This window comes from Aspergillus saccharolyticus, assembly GCF_003184585.1.
Source record: "Aspergillus saccharolyticus JOP 1030-1 unplaced genomic scaffold BP01scaffold_44, whole genome shotgun sequence".
In the NCBI taxonomy this organism is placed as follows: Eukaryota; Fungi; Ascomycota; class Eurotiomycetes; order Eurotiales; family Aspergillaceae; genus Aspergillus; species Aspergillus saccharolyticus.
Window position 1 is genome coordinate 102805 of NW_020290654.1, and position 17578 is coordinate 120382.

The 17578-nt window shown below is 53.0% G+C and overlaps 7 protein-coding genes across 7 annotated transcripts; 1 reads left to right on the forward strand and 6 right to left on the reverse strand.

The window, feature by feature from the left end:
- Positions 1-160: 160 nt before the first annotated feature.
- BP01DRAFT_360152 (COPII-coated vesicle protein) lies at positions 161-1877 on the reverse strand. Its single transcript, XM_025575851.1, has 3 exons — positions 1587-1877; positions 888-1469; positions 161-806 (listed from the first exon to the last, which is right to left on the reverse strand). Exons 1-3 carry the CDS (start codon positions 1675-1677, stop codon positions 292-294), a joined length of 1188 nt encoding a protein of 395 aa, XP_025427643.1. The 5' UTR covers positions 1678-1877; the 3' UTR covers positions 161-291.
- A 179-nt stretch (positions 1878-2056) lies between these two features.
- On the reverse strand, positions 2057-4597 carry BP01DRAFT_418536 (uncharacterized protein; the record flags this gene model as incomplete). The annotated part of the gene is made up of 3 exons (XM_025579337.1): positions 2057-3316; positions 3391-4341; positions 4541-4597. The coding sequence occupies 3 exons, from the start codon at positions 4595-4597 to the stop codon at positions 2057-2059; spliced, it is 2268 nt and encodes a 755-aa protein (XP_025427644.1).
- Positions 4598-4851: 254 nt separating this feature from the next.
- BP01DRAFT_360154 (RNA polymerase III-inhibiting protein MAF1) lies at positions 4852-6413 on the reverse strand. Its single transcript, XM_025575852.1, has 2 exons — positions 6274-6413; positions 4852-6192 (listed from the first exon to the last, which is right to left on the reverse strand). The coding sequence occupies exons 1-2, from the start codon at positions 6277-6279 to the stop codon at positions 5218-5220; spliced, it is 981 nt and encodes a 326-aa protein (XP_025427645.1). The 5' UTR covers positions 6280-6413; the 3' UTR covers positions 4852-5217.
- A 568-nt stretch (positions 6414-6981) lies between these two features.
- Positions 6982-8300, reverse strand: BP01DRAFT_406736 (AP-1 complex subunit sigma; the record flags this gene model as incomplete). The annotated part of the gene is made up of 5 exons (XM_025578780.1): positions 6982-7104; positions 7460-7734; positions 7832-7949; positions 8017-8050; positions 8107-8300. 5 exons carry the CDS (start codon positions 8298-8300, stop codon positions 7072-7074), a joined length of 654 nt encoding a protein of 217 aa, XP_025427646.1. The 3' UTR covers positions 6982-7071.
- Positions 8301-9074: 774 nt separating this feature from the next.
- On the reverse strand, positions 9075-10671 carry BP01DRAFT_360156 (MARVEL domain-containing protein). Its single transcript, XM_025575853.1, has 3 exons — positions 10178-10671; positions 9840-10106; positions 9075-9769 (listed from the first exon to the last, which is right to left on the reverse strand). Exons 1-3 carry the CDS (start codon positions 10217-10219, stop codon positions 9551-9553), a joined length of 528 nt encoding a protein of 175 aa, XP_025427647.1. The 5' UTR covers positions 10220-10671; the 3' UTR covers positions 9075-9550.
- Positions 10672-13037: 2366 nt separating this feature from the next.
- On the forward strand, positions 13038-13825 carry BP01DRAFT_360157 (uncharacterized protein). Its single transcript, XM_025575854.1, has one exon. The coding sequence runs from the start codon at positions 13155-13157 to the stop codon at positions 13677-13679; it is 525 nt and encodes a 174-aa protein (XP_025427648.1). The 5' UTR covers positions 13038-13154; the 3' UTR covers positions 13680-13825.
- A 536-nt stretch (positions 13826-14361) lies between these two features.
- BP01DRAFT_162661 (uncharacterized protein) lies at positions 14362-15617 on the reverse strand. The gene is made up of 2 exons (XM_025570712.1): positions 14693-15617; positions 14362-14633 (listed from the first exon to the last, which is right to left on the reverse strand). The coding sequence occupies exons 1-2, from the start codon at positions 15252-15254 to the stop codon at positions 14377-14379; spliced, it is 819 nt and encodes a 272-aa protein (XP_025427649.1). The 5' UTR covers positions 15255-15617; the 3' UTR covers positions 14362-14376.
- Positions 15618-17578: the final 1961 nt, after the last annotated feature.

Sequence of the window (17578 nt, forward strand, 5' to 3'; positions counted from 1 at the left end):
CTCTCTGTTTGGTTCAGAAGCGCGCTCGGGGGAGACTGCCGCCTTCCTCATAAGGAACCTAGTCTATTGCACTGACCTGATTTGGGAGAATTGCATTGGCTGGTGGTGGGATTCTGCTGGCAGAACAAGAAATACCTACTTTCCACCGAGGACACCCCAACTTACATTTAAAAAGATTGCATTCCAAAACCGAGAAATTCCTAAGATATGATATGTATAACGTGGGGTGAAGCTCAACTCACCACCCCACCCACTTTGCTGCCGCCCCCCGGAAACAAAACCCAAGGCAACTCAATCCTCCGCAAAATGCCGCCCATTCAACACCCCCTCGGACTTCTCGCGTCTCTTCTTCAAGGCCAACTGACCCACCCAGCCAGCCATCTGATACAGCCACCCGCCCGTCACCATGACGCCGGACACGGTGTTCACCAGCCGCATCAGCAGCGCCAGGAAGCTCGAGCGCTCCTCGCTCACCAGTAGGAGGATCGGCTCGATGTTGTACTTGAAGAAGATGCCGGGGATGAAGTAGGGGCTCTCGGGGAGGATGTCAGCGGAGCTGGTGACGGCGTATTGGTTGGTGATGACCAGATTTTTGTTTGATTTGACGAGGGCTTTGGGGTCCCTGTACATCTGTTGCGCGGCGGTGGTGGCGCCCTTGGAGTAGATGGTGGGCACGACGGAGAGGAAGTACTGGTATTTGTAGTAGTGGGCTTCGGTGGCGGCGATGGTCTTGTCGAGGGGGTTGAGAAGGGTGGGGTAGTGCGGGCCAAAAGATAACTCGGTGATCATGTGGGTGAAGTTGAATACTTTGCTTGTCTGTTAGTCAATGGGTTTGAGAGGAGGTAGATGTGTGCAACTGCACAGCGCCAGCGAGGGCCAAAACGCACCATTATGATCCAAATGCCCCCCCTGCGCATCCTGATACCCATGCCCGCGGGCCGTAATATGGAAATCCCCCTGCACTTTATTCCCCTCGAGACTCCCGAAAATGCGGCACGAGTCGACCGCGTCGTTGCGTCGCAGCCGGGGCCCCTTGGGGAACTTGCGCTTCGAGTTGCGGCGCACCTCGCCCAGCACGTGGTGGACGTGCGCGTCTGCCTCCTGCGCCGCCAGCCGGTCCGAGTCCTCCTGGCTGAGCTTCTGGTACTCGTCGTGGTGCGAGTTGCGCTTGTCCATCCACAGCTGCCAGCTGGTGCGCTCGCGCTGCAGCAGCTCGCCCGCCAGAATGCGATCGCCCGAAGCGTCTTGGATGTTGACGTGCAGGGTGTCGCAGGGCATGCGCACCACGATGTCCAAGTTGAGTTGCAGGTCGTGCGAGACGCCCTTCTCCACGCTGAATTGGTGGGTTTCGGTGCCGCGGAGCCAAGTCCGGAATTCGTTGACTGAGAAGATTGTACAGATGACGAGGATGAGGACGGTCCATTGGCCGCCGCGGCGGGAGGGGGCTGTGTAGGAGGTTTTGGTTTTGGCTGTTCTCGTTCGTGGTCAGTTTTCCGGAAAAATGCGTCGGCGCTTAGGGAGTTACTGGCTAGCAAGCTAGGCAGGGTGCCATTGCTTCCGGTGTGATGCTAGAAAAGAATACTCACGAAACGCGTCAAAAGTCTTTAAGCCGCCCTGCAGCTCGGACTTCTCCCCAAACGCATCCTCATTGAGGCCGTGGTCGCCGAACCCGTTCATCACGAAAGTTGTCCCACTCGCTAATGATAAACAAGGGGGCGACACAGATCAAGGCATCAATGAAGAGAGAGAGAGAGAGAAAAGGAGAGCGACAATCAGATACAACACCTTTCGCTCTCCAAGCAGGTGGAAAAAGAAAAGGAGCGAATCAGGGGATGGAAGGAGGGACGAAACAATGAACGGGGGGGGTTTGAGGTGAAAGAAAGGCCAAGTAGTCCGAATTGCGCGGTGCGACTCCGCACTCGACGCGGAGCACGAAGCGCTTATCGATAAGGTCGCCCAAACAAATTATCTATACCGTCTGCAATCCACTGCCGAGGAAGAAAGAGTACACTATAATTGCACGAAGAAACATGGTATATTCGATACTACATAAGCCTTAGATCTCGAAAATCTCCCCCATCCCTACACCGGCTCCCTCCGCACCAGCCCGGCTGTCCACCAGATCCAGCCGCCATCCATGCCAGTCCTTGAGCTTCCGCTTGATCTCCCGCACCCATTCGACCCGCTTGCGCGCCTCTTCTTCCGCCTGCGCACGCGCGAACTCAGCCTCATCGAACTCGTCGTCCAGGTTCTCTTCCGAGAGAAGCTCCAGGCTCCCCCGGGTGCCAGCGGGCTGCTGGTTCGATGAAGCGCGGCCTCGGTTCCCGTAGAAGCTGCTCCCGCCCGTGAACGCAGCGATGCCACTCGACAGCACGGTCGAGAAGGACGAGTGCTGTCCGTGGGACTTGTTCCGAGCCATGCTGCGGCGGCGAGCGTGGTCTGCAGATGATCCGCCGGTCAGGTCCACATCGTCGAACGTGTTGGCCGCCGAGTCGGGCGCCCCGCTGAAGGGAGATGGGTATTCGTCCCCTGCGGTTGCTCCACCGGCGAGCTCCTCGCGCTTCTCCTGCCACACCCCGCGCCGGAGATCGAAGACCTCACCTTCCAGGTCGCGAATCCGCCGCTGCAGCCGGGACCGTTCCTCGTCCTCGAGTTCGTCCAGCGCATCGTCGTCAGCGCCGCCTGCCTCGCGCTTACGGAGGGTTTCTTGTTCCTCCTTCAGCCGGAGATTCTCATTCTCCACACTGGCGAGTCTCTTGCGCAAGACCGCCGCTTCCTTCTCGACCTTCTCGCTCTCGCGGAGACGTGCTTGGTGGCGGGATTCAGACTCTCGGTGCAGATTGCCCATCGCTTCAAGTTTCTTCTCCAGAGTCTCGATCTTTTTGTCTGCGTCAGCCTTCTCCTGCTTCAACTCTTCGACCTCCCGTTGAAGGTTCTTGATCAGAGTCTCGCTGGAGGTCTTGTCGACGCCCTCCTTGACCGCCTTCTCCGAGGCCCGAGTCAAGGCAGCCTTGGTATCTCCCAGCTCGCGCTGCGACTTCTCCAGCGCGGTCTCGCTTATCGATAGCTTCTCCTCCAAGGCCGCAATCTGAGCCTCATGCGTACTGTTCGCAGTAGACTGCGACGAGAGCTGCGCGCGCAGGTTCGAGATCTCCAGCTCCATCGCCTCGATCGTCGCCGCCTTCGACTCGAGTTGCTTCACCAGATCGGCCGGCGGTGACTCGGACTGCGCCGGAGCGGACACACTTGCATTATTCCGGTGTGTTCGCGTCTGAAGGTGCGTGTTCTGTCGTTGCAGGGAGGCAATCTCTGCTTTCTAGTAAACGGAGCCAGTAGTCAGCAAGCAATCCCGATGGATACGCCCAAAGGCGGAGGATGAAGTAAACTCACAAGCTCCTCAATCCGCGCAACCTGTTCCTCTGCCCTCCCCAACCTCCCCTTCAACTCCTCGACATCGACGCTCGCCTCCCGCAGGTCCTCCAACTGCTCCTCCGACTTCTTCCACCGCCCCGCGGCCTCCTCCCGCTCCTTCTCCAACCGCTTATTCTCCCGCTCCAGCTCGTCGATCCGCGCAACCTGCTTCCGATACACCTCCTGCACCGCCTCCCCATCGGCACTCAACGGCGGCAGCGAAGGCGACTTGAGCATGGCCCCCGCCCCCGCCGACGGCGATACGCTATGGTTGCTTCCCTGCGACACCGATGCCTTCCGGAACGAGGAGGACCGCATTTTGGATTGAATCGACAGCGAAGGTTGGCGGCCGTGGCCGGCGGGACGAGTCGGGAGGGCAGTGGCAGGGGGGGCTTCGCTTTCAATTGGACCGAGGGATGTAGGCGCGTCGGGCATGGGCTCGGTGGGGGAGACTGTTTGCGGCGGTGGTGATAGTGTTGGTGTTTCTGCTGCTGGTTCTGGTGCTGGGTCTTCGGGCTGCAGTTCTGTTTGCTCGGGCTCGGCTTCTGGTTCTGTGGTACCCGCTGGCGTGGATTCGTCTACTTGCTCAGTGATGGTTGTCTCCTCTGCTTCTGTTGGTATTTCTGCTGGTGCTGGTACAAATTCTGGTACTGGTTCTGGTGCCTCTGGCGCCGCTGCGACCACCGCTTCAGCTTCTGCTGCGACCGCGCCCGTCGCAGCAGCAGGTGCAGTGACAGTTTTATCCTCCCCCACTGGCGCCTCTACCCCCTCCGCAAGAACCGGGGAATCTGATGCTACCGCCGAAGACGGCGGCGACACAGCATCCGCAGGGGCCTCAGCCGCTGCCGCTGCCGCCGTTGCCTTAGGAGCATCCCCACCACCACCAGCCTTCTTGCTTGCCTTTTTCTTTTGCTTCTGCAGCTGAGCGACCTATCAAAAGACGCACAGGGTAATCAGTAAGAGCCTGTGCAAGCCTGAATATAAGACGTTGTGGTGGTGGTTGTGGTCGTGGTCAGAATCTCGCAACCTGACCCCAACCAACGTTAGGTAGTCGCGGGCGGACGAACTCCGCGGAGGTAACCAACCCATCGGGATTGCGAATGCATGGAGAAAGATTGGTAGAACATACCCTCTTCTTGGCAGCCGCTAGCTTCTCGGCTTTGATGCGCTCCTCTTCGTCGGCCATATTTCGGGAAAGAGAGTCGGGTTCCTTGGGGAAATGCAGTGGGATGCTCGAAGGAAGGGGAGGGGGGGGGAAGGGGAAGAGAAATGGAGGATGGGAATTGAATGTTGTTCGGAACGGACAGCTTGCCCGCGCACGGGCCACTTGGGGTCGGGCCCCGGGCTCTCTATACATAGTACAACACATTACTCCGTAAGCTAGAGGGACAGACTGCCTATTCCTACATATTACATGTCATGCATACGCACTCTTGATGAGCACCATCAAGCAAGTCAATTTATATTAGATACACGAACTGACCATTGGAACCATAGGAACGCCGGCGTGCGGAGCCTGCCCTTCGCGCCGCGCCGGGCCACGCAGTGCTAGATCGTTATCATCATCATAACGGCCGTTCACAAGGTATTAGGGGCCATATCCGTTCCTTCGCCAGTTCAAACGCCCCTAGCCTGTGCAAATGCAGGTTGAATGCAGTAACTAACTAAACGCCGAGGGACAAAAAGTACCTAATAAGAACGATGAACCGAAGGTAGGTAGAGGCGACTGAACGACGAGCCAAACACGAGCAAGGTTGAAGAATCGAAAGCAGCGCAGAAGCACGGTCAAACAAAAGGCAGAATTAATTATACTTCCATCGAATCGGCGATTTCCTCGCTCATTGCCCGGACAGTTCCCTTGCTACCAGAGCGGGATCGGAACTCCTCGTCGCTGAGCACATAAGGATCATACTCGTCTCCAGCATGTTGAGCCTTCGAGTGGTCGTCCTCATCACTTTCACTGTCAAGCGCGATGCCTTCGCCCAGCCAATAGCGAGCCCGCTTGCTAGAGCTGAGTTCAGGGGTGAGGTAACCGTCATCATATGCGCGCTTCGTTGATGGTGTAGCCACTCCTTCACTGGGCGTATGACTCAGGATCGGAATGGCTCGGAGATAAAGATAGCAGACCCGCTTGCGAAGCCGGTTGAAGAAGAAATAGTGGAGACTCCAGATCGCTCCGTCATCGGCATCCGATGGGTCCTCCTCCGGCGAGTAGGAATATATCGAGCATTCTTTCAACGACATGTGCTCGTTGATAACTCCCCACATCCTTGGGCCCCATGTAGCAGATGCGCCCGCATTGTAAGATCCAGAAACGGTAACAGGCGAGGGAGGCGTCAGATCAATGGCTTCGCGCGGTCTCAGGTTGAACAGAGTGGAGTCGATCGTGTTCATGACCCTCTTGAGGTTGCGCTCGCGATGAAAATCAGAAGGGCGCAGAACATGCGAAAAGTCATAGTCAGGATGACTCGCGTTCAAGGTTGCGATCAAATATGCAAAGGTCCGACGACTCGAGTGGTCGCTCAGGGGGCCGAAGGGACTCGAGCGAGACAGGTTGAGCGACGCGGCCGCATCGGATGCATTAGGCGGCGACAACGACGCCGACAGGCGAAGGACTGATTCATATTGGGCTTCCAGGGATTGTTCAATATTCTTGTACAATTTCCGATCGGCGCGGGCTGCCTTGGTGGTGTACAAGTCACAGCCGCCCATAATATGGCAATCGGCAGTGTCGAAATTCAGCGAACTCGTCACGTCCTCAAACTCGGGCAAAGGAAGGAACTATTCCAGCAGACAGCATGATTAGCGTTTGATGTCCCATTGCGAATGTGTTGCATGACACAGCAGGCATCACGGAAGTACCTTCATCTGGGGCCAGATATGCGGTGAGCGGATGACGTAGATAAGAGTCGCGACCGGATAGCGAGACTGAAAGTGCGAGACTGAGTATCAATGTCGTGGAAGAGAACTAGCTGCGATAGTAGAAATAAGGCGAATTCCTCGACAGATTGGGAAGAAGATGCGTTTGTTGGTGGATTCTTTGTCTCCTGAGAGTCACGCAAGCAGCGATAAGCGCAGTGAGCTGGCAGGTGGAACCAGGCTACGCTGGCAAGGTGTGAAGTGGAAGATCTGGCGATTAATAGGCAGGAAATGTCGGCCAAATTGGCGTATCCTAGGAGGGGAGATGAAAAAACGAAGGAAGAGAGGAAATGGGGGGAGGGATGAGAGGTGTCGCAATGATACGGCACTCTGGGATGGGGGGGGGCTATGGCCTGGCCCGGGGTGTCGCGTTGTTCCCAGGAGGGGGAAGGCCGCAGTCACGTGAAGAGGGCAGTGCGGCCAGTGATATCACGCACTTTCCTCACGGGTCTTGCGGCTGAACCACGGATTGCCCCAGACTGGTTGTCCTCTCTTTCAGATCAACCCTTCCTGGGTAAGATGGCCGAGCACTTCCTTGGATTCCTGAAGACGAGCATATAGTGTCAATCGGGGTGGTATTATATTAGTCAGAATGAAAAAAACACAGAAGAATAGGTCGTGACAGTAGAAGACAACGCCTATAGTACGTCCAACGCCAAGAGAGCTGGCCCCCAGGGCCTTGAAAATCATGATTATCCCAAACAAGAGAAACACTGAAACGCTTAACTGCCGGAGAAGCTTCTACATGATCTTCGTAACCACGTCTTCCTCGACCTGAGGGGAGGGCATTAGCATGCATAAGAGACAGTGTCCGAGGGCGAAGTCTCGTGCAGAGGAGGTATGGGGAATCATAAGAGAGGATGGTTGGGGACGGATTGGCTGGGATAATGCAACAGCGGTAGACAACCGAGGTCGTGGTGTGCATTCCCTAGGCTCAGCGAAAAGGGGCGCGGGGTCCGGGAAAGGGGGATGAAGACGATCATGATTGCAGAGCAAGCTTCATGAGATCAAGATGAGAGGCCCTGAGGCCTTCCAGCTTCAAGCCCTCCCTTCCATTCCCTTCCCTTGCCCGTGTGAAGAGAAAGAGGGCGGATAGAATGAAGACAAAAGACATAAGCTTTGAACGTACCTCCATGTCTTCCAAGCTGTCTTGTTGACTGATACACCGGAGAACATTCTTCTTGCTACTCTCCTGCATTTCGCCTGCGAGCAACAGCTCGTCCAGGATGAAGTATGCCTTCTGGAAGTTGAAGATAATGTCCAGTTCACAGACATTGCCGTAGTACTTGTCCATCTGCTCAACGTAGCGATGCACGACCTCGAGGGTAATCAACTCGTTATCGGTTGAGGCGCAACCGGCGATGAAGAAGAGGGAGGCATAGCGACGGTAGACGACTTTAGTGTCTGGAAGGAAGAGACGAAGTCGCCAGTCAGAATCGGAGCTGCGGGATGCGTGACTGGGGAAAAAGGAGGGGAGCATTTCGATGCGATGACGACAAACCTTTGTACTCGAGGAAATTGCACATGCGGGTGCGACGCGACAGAACCAGCTGGGTCACATCCTTGATGATCTTGGCCTTCTCCTTTGGGGAGAGAGTGGTGAACCATTTGGCGAGACGCTGGGGAGGAAATTTGTTCGATTAGTCCGCAATTCCAGCCAGTTCGAAAGTTGGGTGGGCCACGAACCACTTTGCCTTGCCGCGACAGGAGGATCAAGTAGCTGGGGGGAACATGTTAGCGGCCTTTCCGGAGAGAAGCAACTAGGGTCAATCTCACTGGATTGCCATTGTTCGGGTGAATTGGATAGTTGTAGGTGCGAGGAGGTATGAAGAGGGGAGGAGGGGGAAACCAGGAGCAGAGATTCGGGGTAAGAAAGGCCACGAGGAGATGGAAGAGGGAGATTCTGCCGCCTTTGGAGAAATTCTTGCACGGGCCGCACCGGTGCCCCGCCGTTGCTTGCTTGCCCTCATTGTTGGTGCTGTTGCTGTCGCTTGCTGCTTATGACATGGCAGCTGAGTACAAATATACGCTACATATCACCCAAATCAAATAAGTCTTGTACTCTTGTCATCAAGGAGCCGGTGAGGGGGAACGATAGCTGATTTAGTCTCCAATGCATGCATCAATTCATGCCGAACCTCGACATCGACCCCGAGCATGGTCTCCCGTGCTAATTGAGACCCTTTACTTCTGAAGCTCATATGAGTCTAATATGATAATTCCAAGAAGGATAATGAGACGCTAACATGATTATTCCTACTGGAAGATTCATAAGGCTCTAATTCCAAAGTGGAAGACCACCACTACTCGCAGTCTCAAAATAACGTGCCTCATAAGGACAGAAGTTGTGTTTATGATGACCCTCTGACAATCATCGAACAATATGCCAAGTGCCCATGAGGGCATCAGCGTGGCTTTGGGAGTGATTGTAGGACACTCACAATTTCATAGTGAATTCATGAATTTCTCAAGCTTCTCCTTATACATATATTTAGTACGGCAATATCACTGCTACACAATACTCAAAACCCAGTTTTCTCGGAAAAAGTGCTTCTACAAGCTGATCGCTTAGTCCTCCAAAACTTGAGGTATATCATGCGTCACTGATCTGTCAAGTAGTAGCTCCATATCGTATTAGTGTGTCTGCGAATTGACCTGGACAACAGCAGTGCAAAAGTATGATCGCATTTAGACCGACTCTCCAAGTGCGTTAGTACATATCCCAGTCAAAGCAGCAGGTGATCTGCCCAATATACCGAAAATGATTAGATCCAAGTATTACATACTATCAGTCACATAATAGAACAGTAGACATCAAAAGAAGATAAGAACTATAAACTCCACGTCCACCCCATCCTAACGATTAAACCCCACACCCCATTTCCTCTCGGGGCCCCTATACACATAAAATATAACCACTAAACACCTCCGATATTACCAATCACGATTTGAATACCAGTTATGCAGCCATCACAAGAAATTCCAGACTGTCATTCTCGAGCGCAGCGTCATGGTCCCATGTTGCGCCAGATACGTTATCATCTTTGTTTTTCTTCTTGTCCTTTGCAAAGTCGTGAGTTATTTGTCTTTTGCCATTCAGTTTCCCTTATGCATTATAGCCGAAGTAAGTCAGTGTGTCCAAAGCCTTCCGTGACTCGGAGAGGCGACACAGATTGGGGACAGTGTCGACTTCCTCTTGTCTCTGCCACTCATGGCACCCTTAAACCTGCGCCATGCTGGGGCGAGAAGCCCCACGAGCAGGACCAGTGCGGCCACGGAGGTTGACGCCAGCGGAGCGCGAGCCCATGATTGAGAAGACCAACGAGACGGTGTAGCCGGCCCAGGCGAACCAGAGGAAGGCAGTCGAGGCCTGCGCCTCACGGCAGCGCTTTTCGCGGTTGTGGGAACCATTGGTGATCTCGTTGTGGAGAGTGTAGCTCTGCAGCATGTTAGGGTTAGCGTATGTTGCTCCAGAAGCGCCTTGAGGCTCCGTTTCATAAGGTACGTACGTCGTTGCTGCAGCTGTGGCATTCCAGCCTGGCAGCCAGAGCAATACCGGCAGTGAAGAAGAAGATCGCATTGAGGGTATCGATGACGATCAGGAAGATTGGGTGGATGGCCCAGTCGGAGTTGAGCGTGGCGGGTATAGTATAGAAGAGAGTGAACATCGAGAACGCCGAGACGAACATGGCGTAGTTCACCGTGGCAGGGTTGCCTGCGAACGCCTCAGCGATCATGTTACCGATCAAGGCCATGACGAGGAGAGTCCAGAGGAACTATAGCCCAAAATTTTGCTGTTAGTTCAGAAGCAATGTGAACGCTGCTATCCGTGAAGCATGCAACGTACCTCCCAGAGCCGGAGGCCGAGCGGGACAGCCTTTCCAACCATTCCGACCATTTTAGTAGTCTACGCTGGTAAGAAGTATAAGAATATTGAAGTATAGATGGATAGAGGCTCCCGGATGATTCTGGATCGGCTAGTTCGATCTGGAGATGAGACAGCGATAAGGATGGCCCGAGCAACAGTGGCTTTCGAGCTTCGAGAAGTTGTCGATCGTGTTTCAGCGGATTTCTGATCCGTCTAATAAAATTTATAGATGGTTCTTCTTTTTCAGATGGTCGGAGAGAATAGTTTCTTATGTGCGGAATGTTCGGGAGGGCCGACGATGACGATATGCTGCGGCCAGCGAGAGGAGAAGGGGAGAAAAAGGCGAGCGAGGGTTAGCTACGTCATGCAGCCAGCGCGGGGATTAGGAGATGAAATCACCACCACCACACAACTTCTAGTCTTCGGGTCAATCGCTTATTCAACCACTGAACTAGCTGTGCAGTAGTATCGAGAGTGGGGAGAGAGATAATTTTTTTTGGGCATCTTGTCAAACTCCACGCGCCGAAAATACTCAGTATATGTATGTAGTATACTACCCAAAAGTCGGTCCGCAGTCAGTTATCGGGCGCTTCTGCAGCTGTATAATTAGCTCTCACTGCACCTTCACTGGTCAGGGCTTCACCAACCATTCGACACACCACAATACACTGACAGGCAGCTCTCATGCAATCAACCGCCCGTCAGTGCCATTCATTTCTTCCGGCCTCATCCGATATGAAACGTTGATGCCGTCACACCTGACGGCGATCAGCACCTAGTCCAGCCTCACTTATGATTCGATCCTCTCTTGAGCTACTGCTCTTCCCCAGTGGAACTGCAAACTTTAACTGTTGCAGCAGTGGCTCGAATAGACTGACTCATGACTCTTGCACTTGGTTGAGCTACGTTCTAGTCCTCAAGTGACGCATGTAGTATTGGATGGATGATCGCCCTGTCTGGTCAATGACTCGTTTGGTCGAACTATACCGGGAGCGCCATACTTAAGGCACTCGGCAGCCACGGTCTGTGTGGCAGAAGTCGATGCGCAGGTAGATCATAATTCTATCCGAGCGGTACACCAGCAGTAAGCGCTGTGTCCACAGTCACAGAACAAGGTCACCAGCCCGATCTGTAATCCTTCTATGACTGCAAGGACCACTGAGTGCTCCGATCTCTGGATCCATCGGGATGGTCCCACCAAATTCCTGGGAGCCACTAGCTACCCAGGCGAGAGAAATCTAGTGTCGTAGTGCTCCCCAGTGCAGCGTATCTATGACTCTATTGTTCTCCATTCTTTTGCGATGCGTATATCGAATCGACCGATCGTGTTTCCTCTGCCAACGCTCGAATCCATGGTTGCGAAGGACTAAGCGTCGATTGAAGCAAGTCGGTTATCTTGTCGCTAGTCCCCAATCAGACCGTTAGGTTAGCACGTGAATGAGCTATGGTAAAGACTGCTACGAACGAGAGGTTATGAATATAGATGCAGCGAGAGAATGCAAGCGCCCATTCTCAGTTGTCTGGCGTAGAACCATCGAGCCCATGCACCGCTTTTCTCAACGTTTCCTCATCCAATTCTTCGGATATGGAAGAAGCCTTACCGCGCTGAACTTGAGGGTAGAATAGGTATGATCAGTCCTGCTTAAGAGAAAGAAAGTACTGAGTCTACGCAGTAATAGGTGTCATGAACCATCTGAAAATCTCCTTTCCAGCCCCACCTTGACAGACTTGGCAGCAATTTATAAGTCACATTGAGTCAAGCGCCAGTACGCTTCTGACAGGCAAGCCAAGCGAAAACTCTAATGCTTCTGAGTCTACAGTACTCATTTACTGTGCAAGTCCCCCCAAACTCACCCCACGCCATCATCTGCAGGAACGAGAGGAAGCAAATTGGCTCATGAGAAACTACGAGCTTGGCATGATCGACAGCCAGTAAATCTCGCCCCGCACCCGCGCACAAGGCGCAAGCGCCGCGCCTGGATCAGCTTGTCTTGGCCGCAGCACGTGGTGCGCTTGCTGAATCGCTGAGGAGATGCGGTGAGAATTCAACAGTGTGTAGAATTGAAGCAGGGGATTGTGCAGGAATTGAGGCTTTCATTTATCATCGTCCAGATCAATGAAAGCCAATTTCATTGGAAATGGTGCAGAACACTCAATGTATTGAAGCTACTACTACCCCCGACTCACAACTCAACCCCCGCAAACCCCCGTTACTCGCAAAACGAGCGCCAACCTATGCGCAGAGCCGCAGTCAATCACTCACCCAAACCCCATACGCAGTCTAAAGTCGAATACAATCAACCCAATGCGCAAAGTAATCGCACCATCGACCGAAACATACAACTCACTGTCCCGAACCTAGGGAGAATTCAATTGACCCGTCCGAGCCTAGGCACAACCCCGCCAAACTGCCGGCCTCTTCAACCGAATACCAAAAACCATCGCCACCTGGCACCATACTCTCGTCAGCGGTATACCAGTACGACCCTCCCACCAAGAAAGAAGAAGAGTCGACACAACCAGCCCTATCACCTATCACCTATGGCCATTGACCACACAGCAGCGACACAGTCCGCCCGGTTTCCCGACTCCTCGGACCGCATGACATCACCATTGCATGACCTTCTGAGCCCATCCGCCTTGAATCTCGTCGCAAAGAACCGAAAACGTGCCGTAGAATTTCTGCCGGTTGGTCGAAGAACCAGCATCGAAGATTCTATTGCATACGAATTAGCCCATTCCCATTGTCGTATACACACTGTGGGACCAATTAGACTCTATATGTATATATATAGTAGCTTAGGAACACCATTGCAAGCCTCTTCCAATTTACTACTATATTCATAATATACTATACCCACCAATTCTATCAGATTAAACTTGAACCTCAAATTCTCTCCAAGCCGTGCATTCACACCTATAGTAGGCATCACACCAACCAACCAAATCCCCCAAAATGCCAGCTCTACCCTCCACCCCCGAAACAACCAGACACTTCACCCACGACCTCCAAGACCGCCACCTGATCTACGACTACGCGGCGCAGAACGCCGCCGGCGAACCCGAGAAATGGCGGTACGAGATGTGGTTCTACAATGCGGACAGGATCGTCTACGCCATCCACGGGGGACCGATGGCCGGCCGCAAGAATTTCCAGACCGCGACGTATCAGTGCATCCGGCCGGGGGAGCTGTGGCAGTGCAACTGGCTCGAGGAGACGGGGACGATCTGCTCGCTGGTCTACGATATCAAACAAGAAAAGATTACGACGCTGCTGGGATTCTCCAAGGGCCATTGGGAGCGAAATGATGATGCAAAGGGAAATAAGCGCAACCGGGAGGATCTGGAGCGCTGGAGGGGGTTGGCGAAGATTGGGTCGCAGACGGATCGGGTGTTGCTGAGTGAGCAGGCGGATATTGTGGAGGATTTCCGCGGGCCGGGGGATTTGGAGGGCATTGAGATGGAGTGGCCTACTTTGTAAGGTCAGGGGGATAGGGATGGGGTTGTGTACGAGATACGGAGTATGGGATGTTGGGTTGGGAGGTCATGGACGATCTGAGGTTGTGGATATGTATAGTTAATTATCTGACATGAGGTAATGAATCGCATTTGCAATGTTTATATACATCGCCGTGGACCCAGTGTTTTTGGATCAGCAGCAGCAGCCGCTATTGTCTGGCTGTAACAAAGGTACAGCTGTGACGCGGCCGATGTGCTGAATCATGAGCAGATGTAAGTCTCGTCTTGCCACGAAAGATAGTGACAGTGGAACACTAAGCACCCATCCCTATGGGTGATATAGGCGTCCTTAGACTGCCATTGATGAGGGAGTCCCGACAGGATCCTGCATAGCGGTGCCTCCCATTCATTCACGGAGGCAGCCGCCAGCTGTACCAACAGTGGCGCAATGCTTGCCATCAGCACCTTGAGTGTGCTTTCTCATGCATGTGCTAGGGCGATGTTCAAGTCGCAAGCTTGACCCTTTGTCAAGTTGGGCATCATTTCTGCCGCGACAATTCGCAAGAATTGCCAGTCCGCAGGGCAAGCGAAGTCACCGTGCACGGCTTCATGCCGTGCGTTGTCCAGTATGTAGGCTAAAGCCTCGATGTTGGTGTGTACGTGCCTTCGCATTCGCAAGACAGTTTTGAGAAAAGAACCAAGTAGCCATGGCAACTGCATCAAGAACCCTCACTGGATGATGATGAACCCCCAGATGAAGGAGCTTGAGTGCAAACGAGTTCCACTTGCACATCACCACTTTGTTGTGGTAGGAGCCCGTCGTATGCAGGCGCGCGACTGATAATGGCCACTGCGACCTGCGCAGCTTGCTCATGGGCCGTCATGTTGTCGATGAACCAAGTCCTCCATGGGTTGTTGCTGGACCCGGCGGTCTGAATTTTCGCAGTCTGGTCGGGACCAGTTTCTTGAACAAATGCTACACGTGGGTTAGTGGCCGACATAAAAGTCACGGACAGATTCGCCGACAGAACGTACCAATGGTGGGGATGGCCACAACGTCGAACAGCTGCGGGAAACAACTCGTGAGGTGGGGTCGATTGATAAGCATTTGGCTGAGGATGGTTTGTAGGGGATATGTATAGTACTGCCCACTACTCGTGAGTCCGTAGAGCGCCTCGGTCAATAATGCCTTCAGGTCGGTGGAGCACTGCGGGCCCCAGACGCCGTCGCAGCCATTGTTGGATCCCGAAGGCGTGCCAGTGAGATTGCCCACCCGCAAGCCAACTTCAGTGGTGTGGTTGCCAATGATAATGGAATTGTCAATTTTGCCACCGTAGCTAAGCCAGTAACTGACCTTAGTCATGGGCTGTTGACCTTTACCGCGCGAATTGGCATCAAATCCATAGTAAAGGTTGAGATTATCGGTGAAGAGCGGAGGGAATTGGAAAGAGACAGCGGTCTGAGCCAGCGCGTCCACACAACTACCACTCCAAAAAGAGCAAAACTGAGAAGCTCCTGGGTTGATGATGGTCCCCAATACTATCCAGATGATGAGGCAGGGTCGTAGCAGAGACCCGCGTCCCACAAAGACTGCCATCTGATCTCGTCGACGGTCGGACAACGTCCTCGCTGCAAGAGGTGGCCTAACTACGTCACAAGACCAACCAGATAATCTGAACAGATGCGGAACAGGCGACAAGCATGCTCGTTACCAGATCTGATAACCCGACCCTTCGTGATGAGGCCGATCGAATCGAGCTGCGCGATAAATGCGAGCTGAAATGCCCCTATAGCATACCAGAGATATCGCTTGATGGGTGACAGAACGAGGCCAGACAGGATGATCGGACCAACAATTTAAGAGGACCGCTGCTGTCCAATGACGAGATTAGACACCTTAGCAATGGCTACGTGGTATCCAATTTCTGGCAAGAGTTCGCGAGTCGTCAATCCAGTCTGGAACAGAAAGCCGACCGTGGGGAATCCTCCTAAGCCAGCGTGAGGGAAAGGAATTGGTTCGGTGGAGGACTGATCAAGCGATTTCGTGATAGATTAATGGGAGAGAACTGAGTCAGCTTAGTCGGCCGTTCAAGAGCAACAAACAGACCCTGGCGTCAAGGCCTGCGTTAACCCGCGGAAGGAGGAGGTGAGGAGAAGGAGACGGACGGGGGGGGTAACCCGTCGCAGGGAGGGTTGGTTGATTCTGAGAGATGGGAGAGAAGGAGGGGAGGGAGGAGGGTTATTGAAGGTGAATGGGTGAGTAAGTGAGTGGAAGAAGAATGAGGAGAGCCAGAGACAAGGTAGTCACAGTATTACTATTATTATTAGGTGTAGTAGTAATGGATAATTAGGGTGTGACGATATAAGCGGAGGTAGGGTCCGTGGTGATGGGATTGGGATGGATGGGGGTAGTGAGTTTGCCCTTCAAGGCGATTGTTAGTTATGTATTCAGCGTTATCTTTTATTATATTTATATTTATTTATCTTATTTTATTCTCTAATCTGCTTTTTTCTTTTCCCCTGCCTGTGCTTCACCTAAAAGGACTGTGAGACTAACTACTCCGTATTTAAGAGATTCTCTAGTCTAGTCAGGAAGTCTCCGTACTCTCTCCGTACTAGATTGTTAAGGTGTCTTGCCCGTGAAACAAGGCGTGTGTGGGCCAGGCAAAAGGGTACCTGGCTTTTCGGTTGCTCCCTGGCCTTTGGAAGGTATTCTTGGCAGTGGTTGCAGTGGAGACAAAGACCAATACGGAGTAGAAGAATCGAATCTAACAGGTATAACCTGGTTGCAGTCCCCGCATAACTCCTCCTAAAGCAGTAATTCCGTAGGGTCATCCCGCCCCAGGGTCACAGTCGATGGCCAGTCACTGGATGCAAATGGCCACATTTCTCGGTTCTGGCGCCGCTCCCTCCACCTGTCTTCAGGGGGCCAATGATTTGCCTTATCATCGAGTCACCGCAGGTGCTCCTCAAGAGAGCTTCCAAGCTAATCAAAACTTTTTTTTTTCTCTTTTTGGAACAGAGTACGGTGTACTCTTACAGTACGGAGTTACAGCTATCGGACAGTCTCCCCTACCCTATGTTTCTGCCCATTTGTGAGAGATGCGATCATCGACGATAAAGCTATTGAGGAGCCTCTTTCAATCTGATAGTCAAATGAGAGAGGAAGATGTAACCTGACTTCTACCCAACTCCGCCGCAATAGGCAAGGTAGGATTACCCGAATCCGGAATTGGCCTGATACTCCAAGCGTTGAGGAATGCCCGTAATTTTGCCGGGGCTTAAGAGGTTTGATGATACCACGATCATTTTTCGGTTTCAGGGTCTCACGGCGCCTTTAGTCTACCTTAGTTTAGTCTAGTCTATTCTTGTTACGCAGGGAATAAATTGTTCCTTACTGTTTTGGGGCCCGTCCCATTACCCTGCCGTAGTGGCCGCCCACACTGGTCAGATCAACTTGTCGCCGTCAATCCCAAGAGATTATCCGGATAGGGTGGATGGATGTTTGGACTAGTGCGAAAAAGTAATCATCCACTCTGTCTTAAGGCTCGGTACTACTACAGAGTCCCTTGAGTTTGGCTGCCGAGGATCCCAAGTCAGACCCAGCCTGCTGAAGCCGAGACGGTGGATGATGTTTGATTAGGTCTGGTCAACCTTTTACCAGAAACAGCGGGGCGCCACACATTGGAATACACAGTAAATGCTGTGAACTGAACTTATGAAGTCAAGCTCGGTCGTCCGTTGGGCTATTCCTTCGCCCGTGTTCATAGCCTGGGAAATTGACTAGGTAGTTAGTTCGTGATGGGGGGAGTCTGTGGTCTACTAGGCTATCCAGGGTCTCCCGGGATATTACCATGAGACAATTTATTCCGCAGGCAAGTACCCCGAGGCTAGATAGAAATGGCTGGAGGAAATCTACTC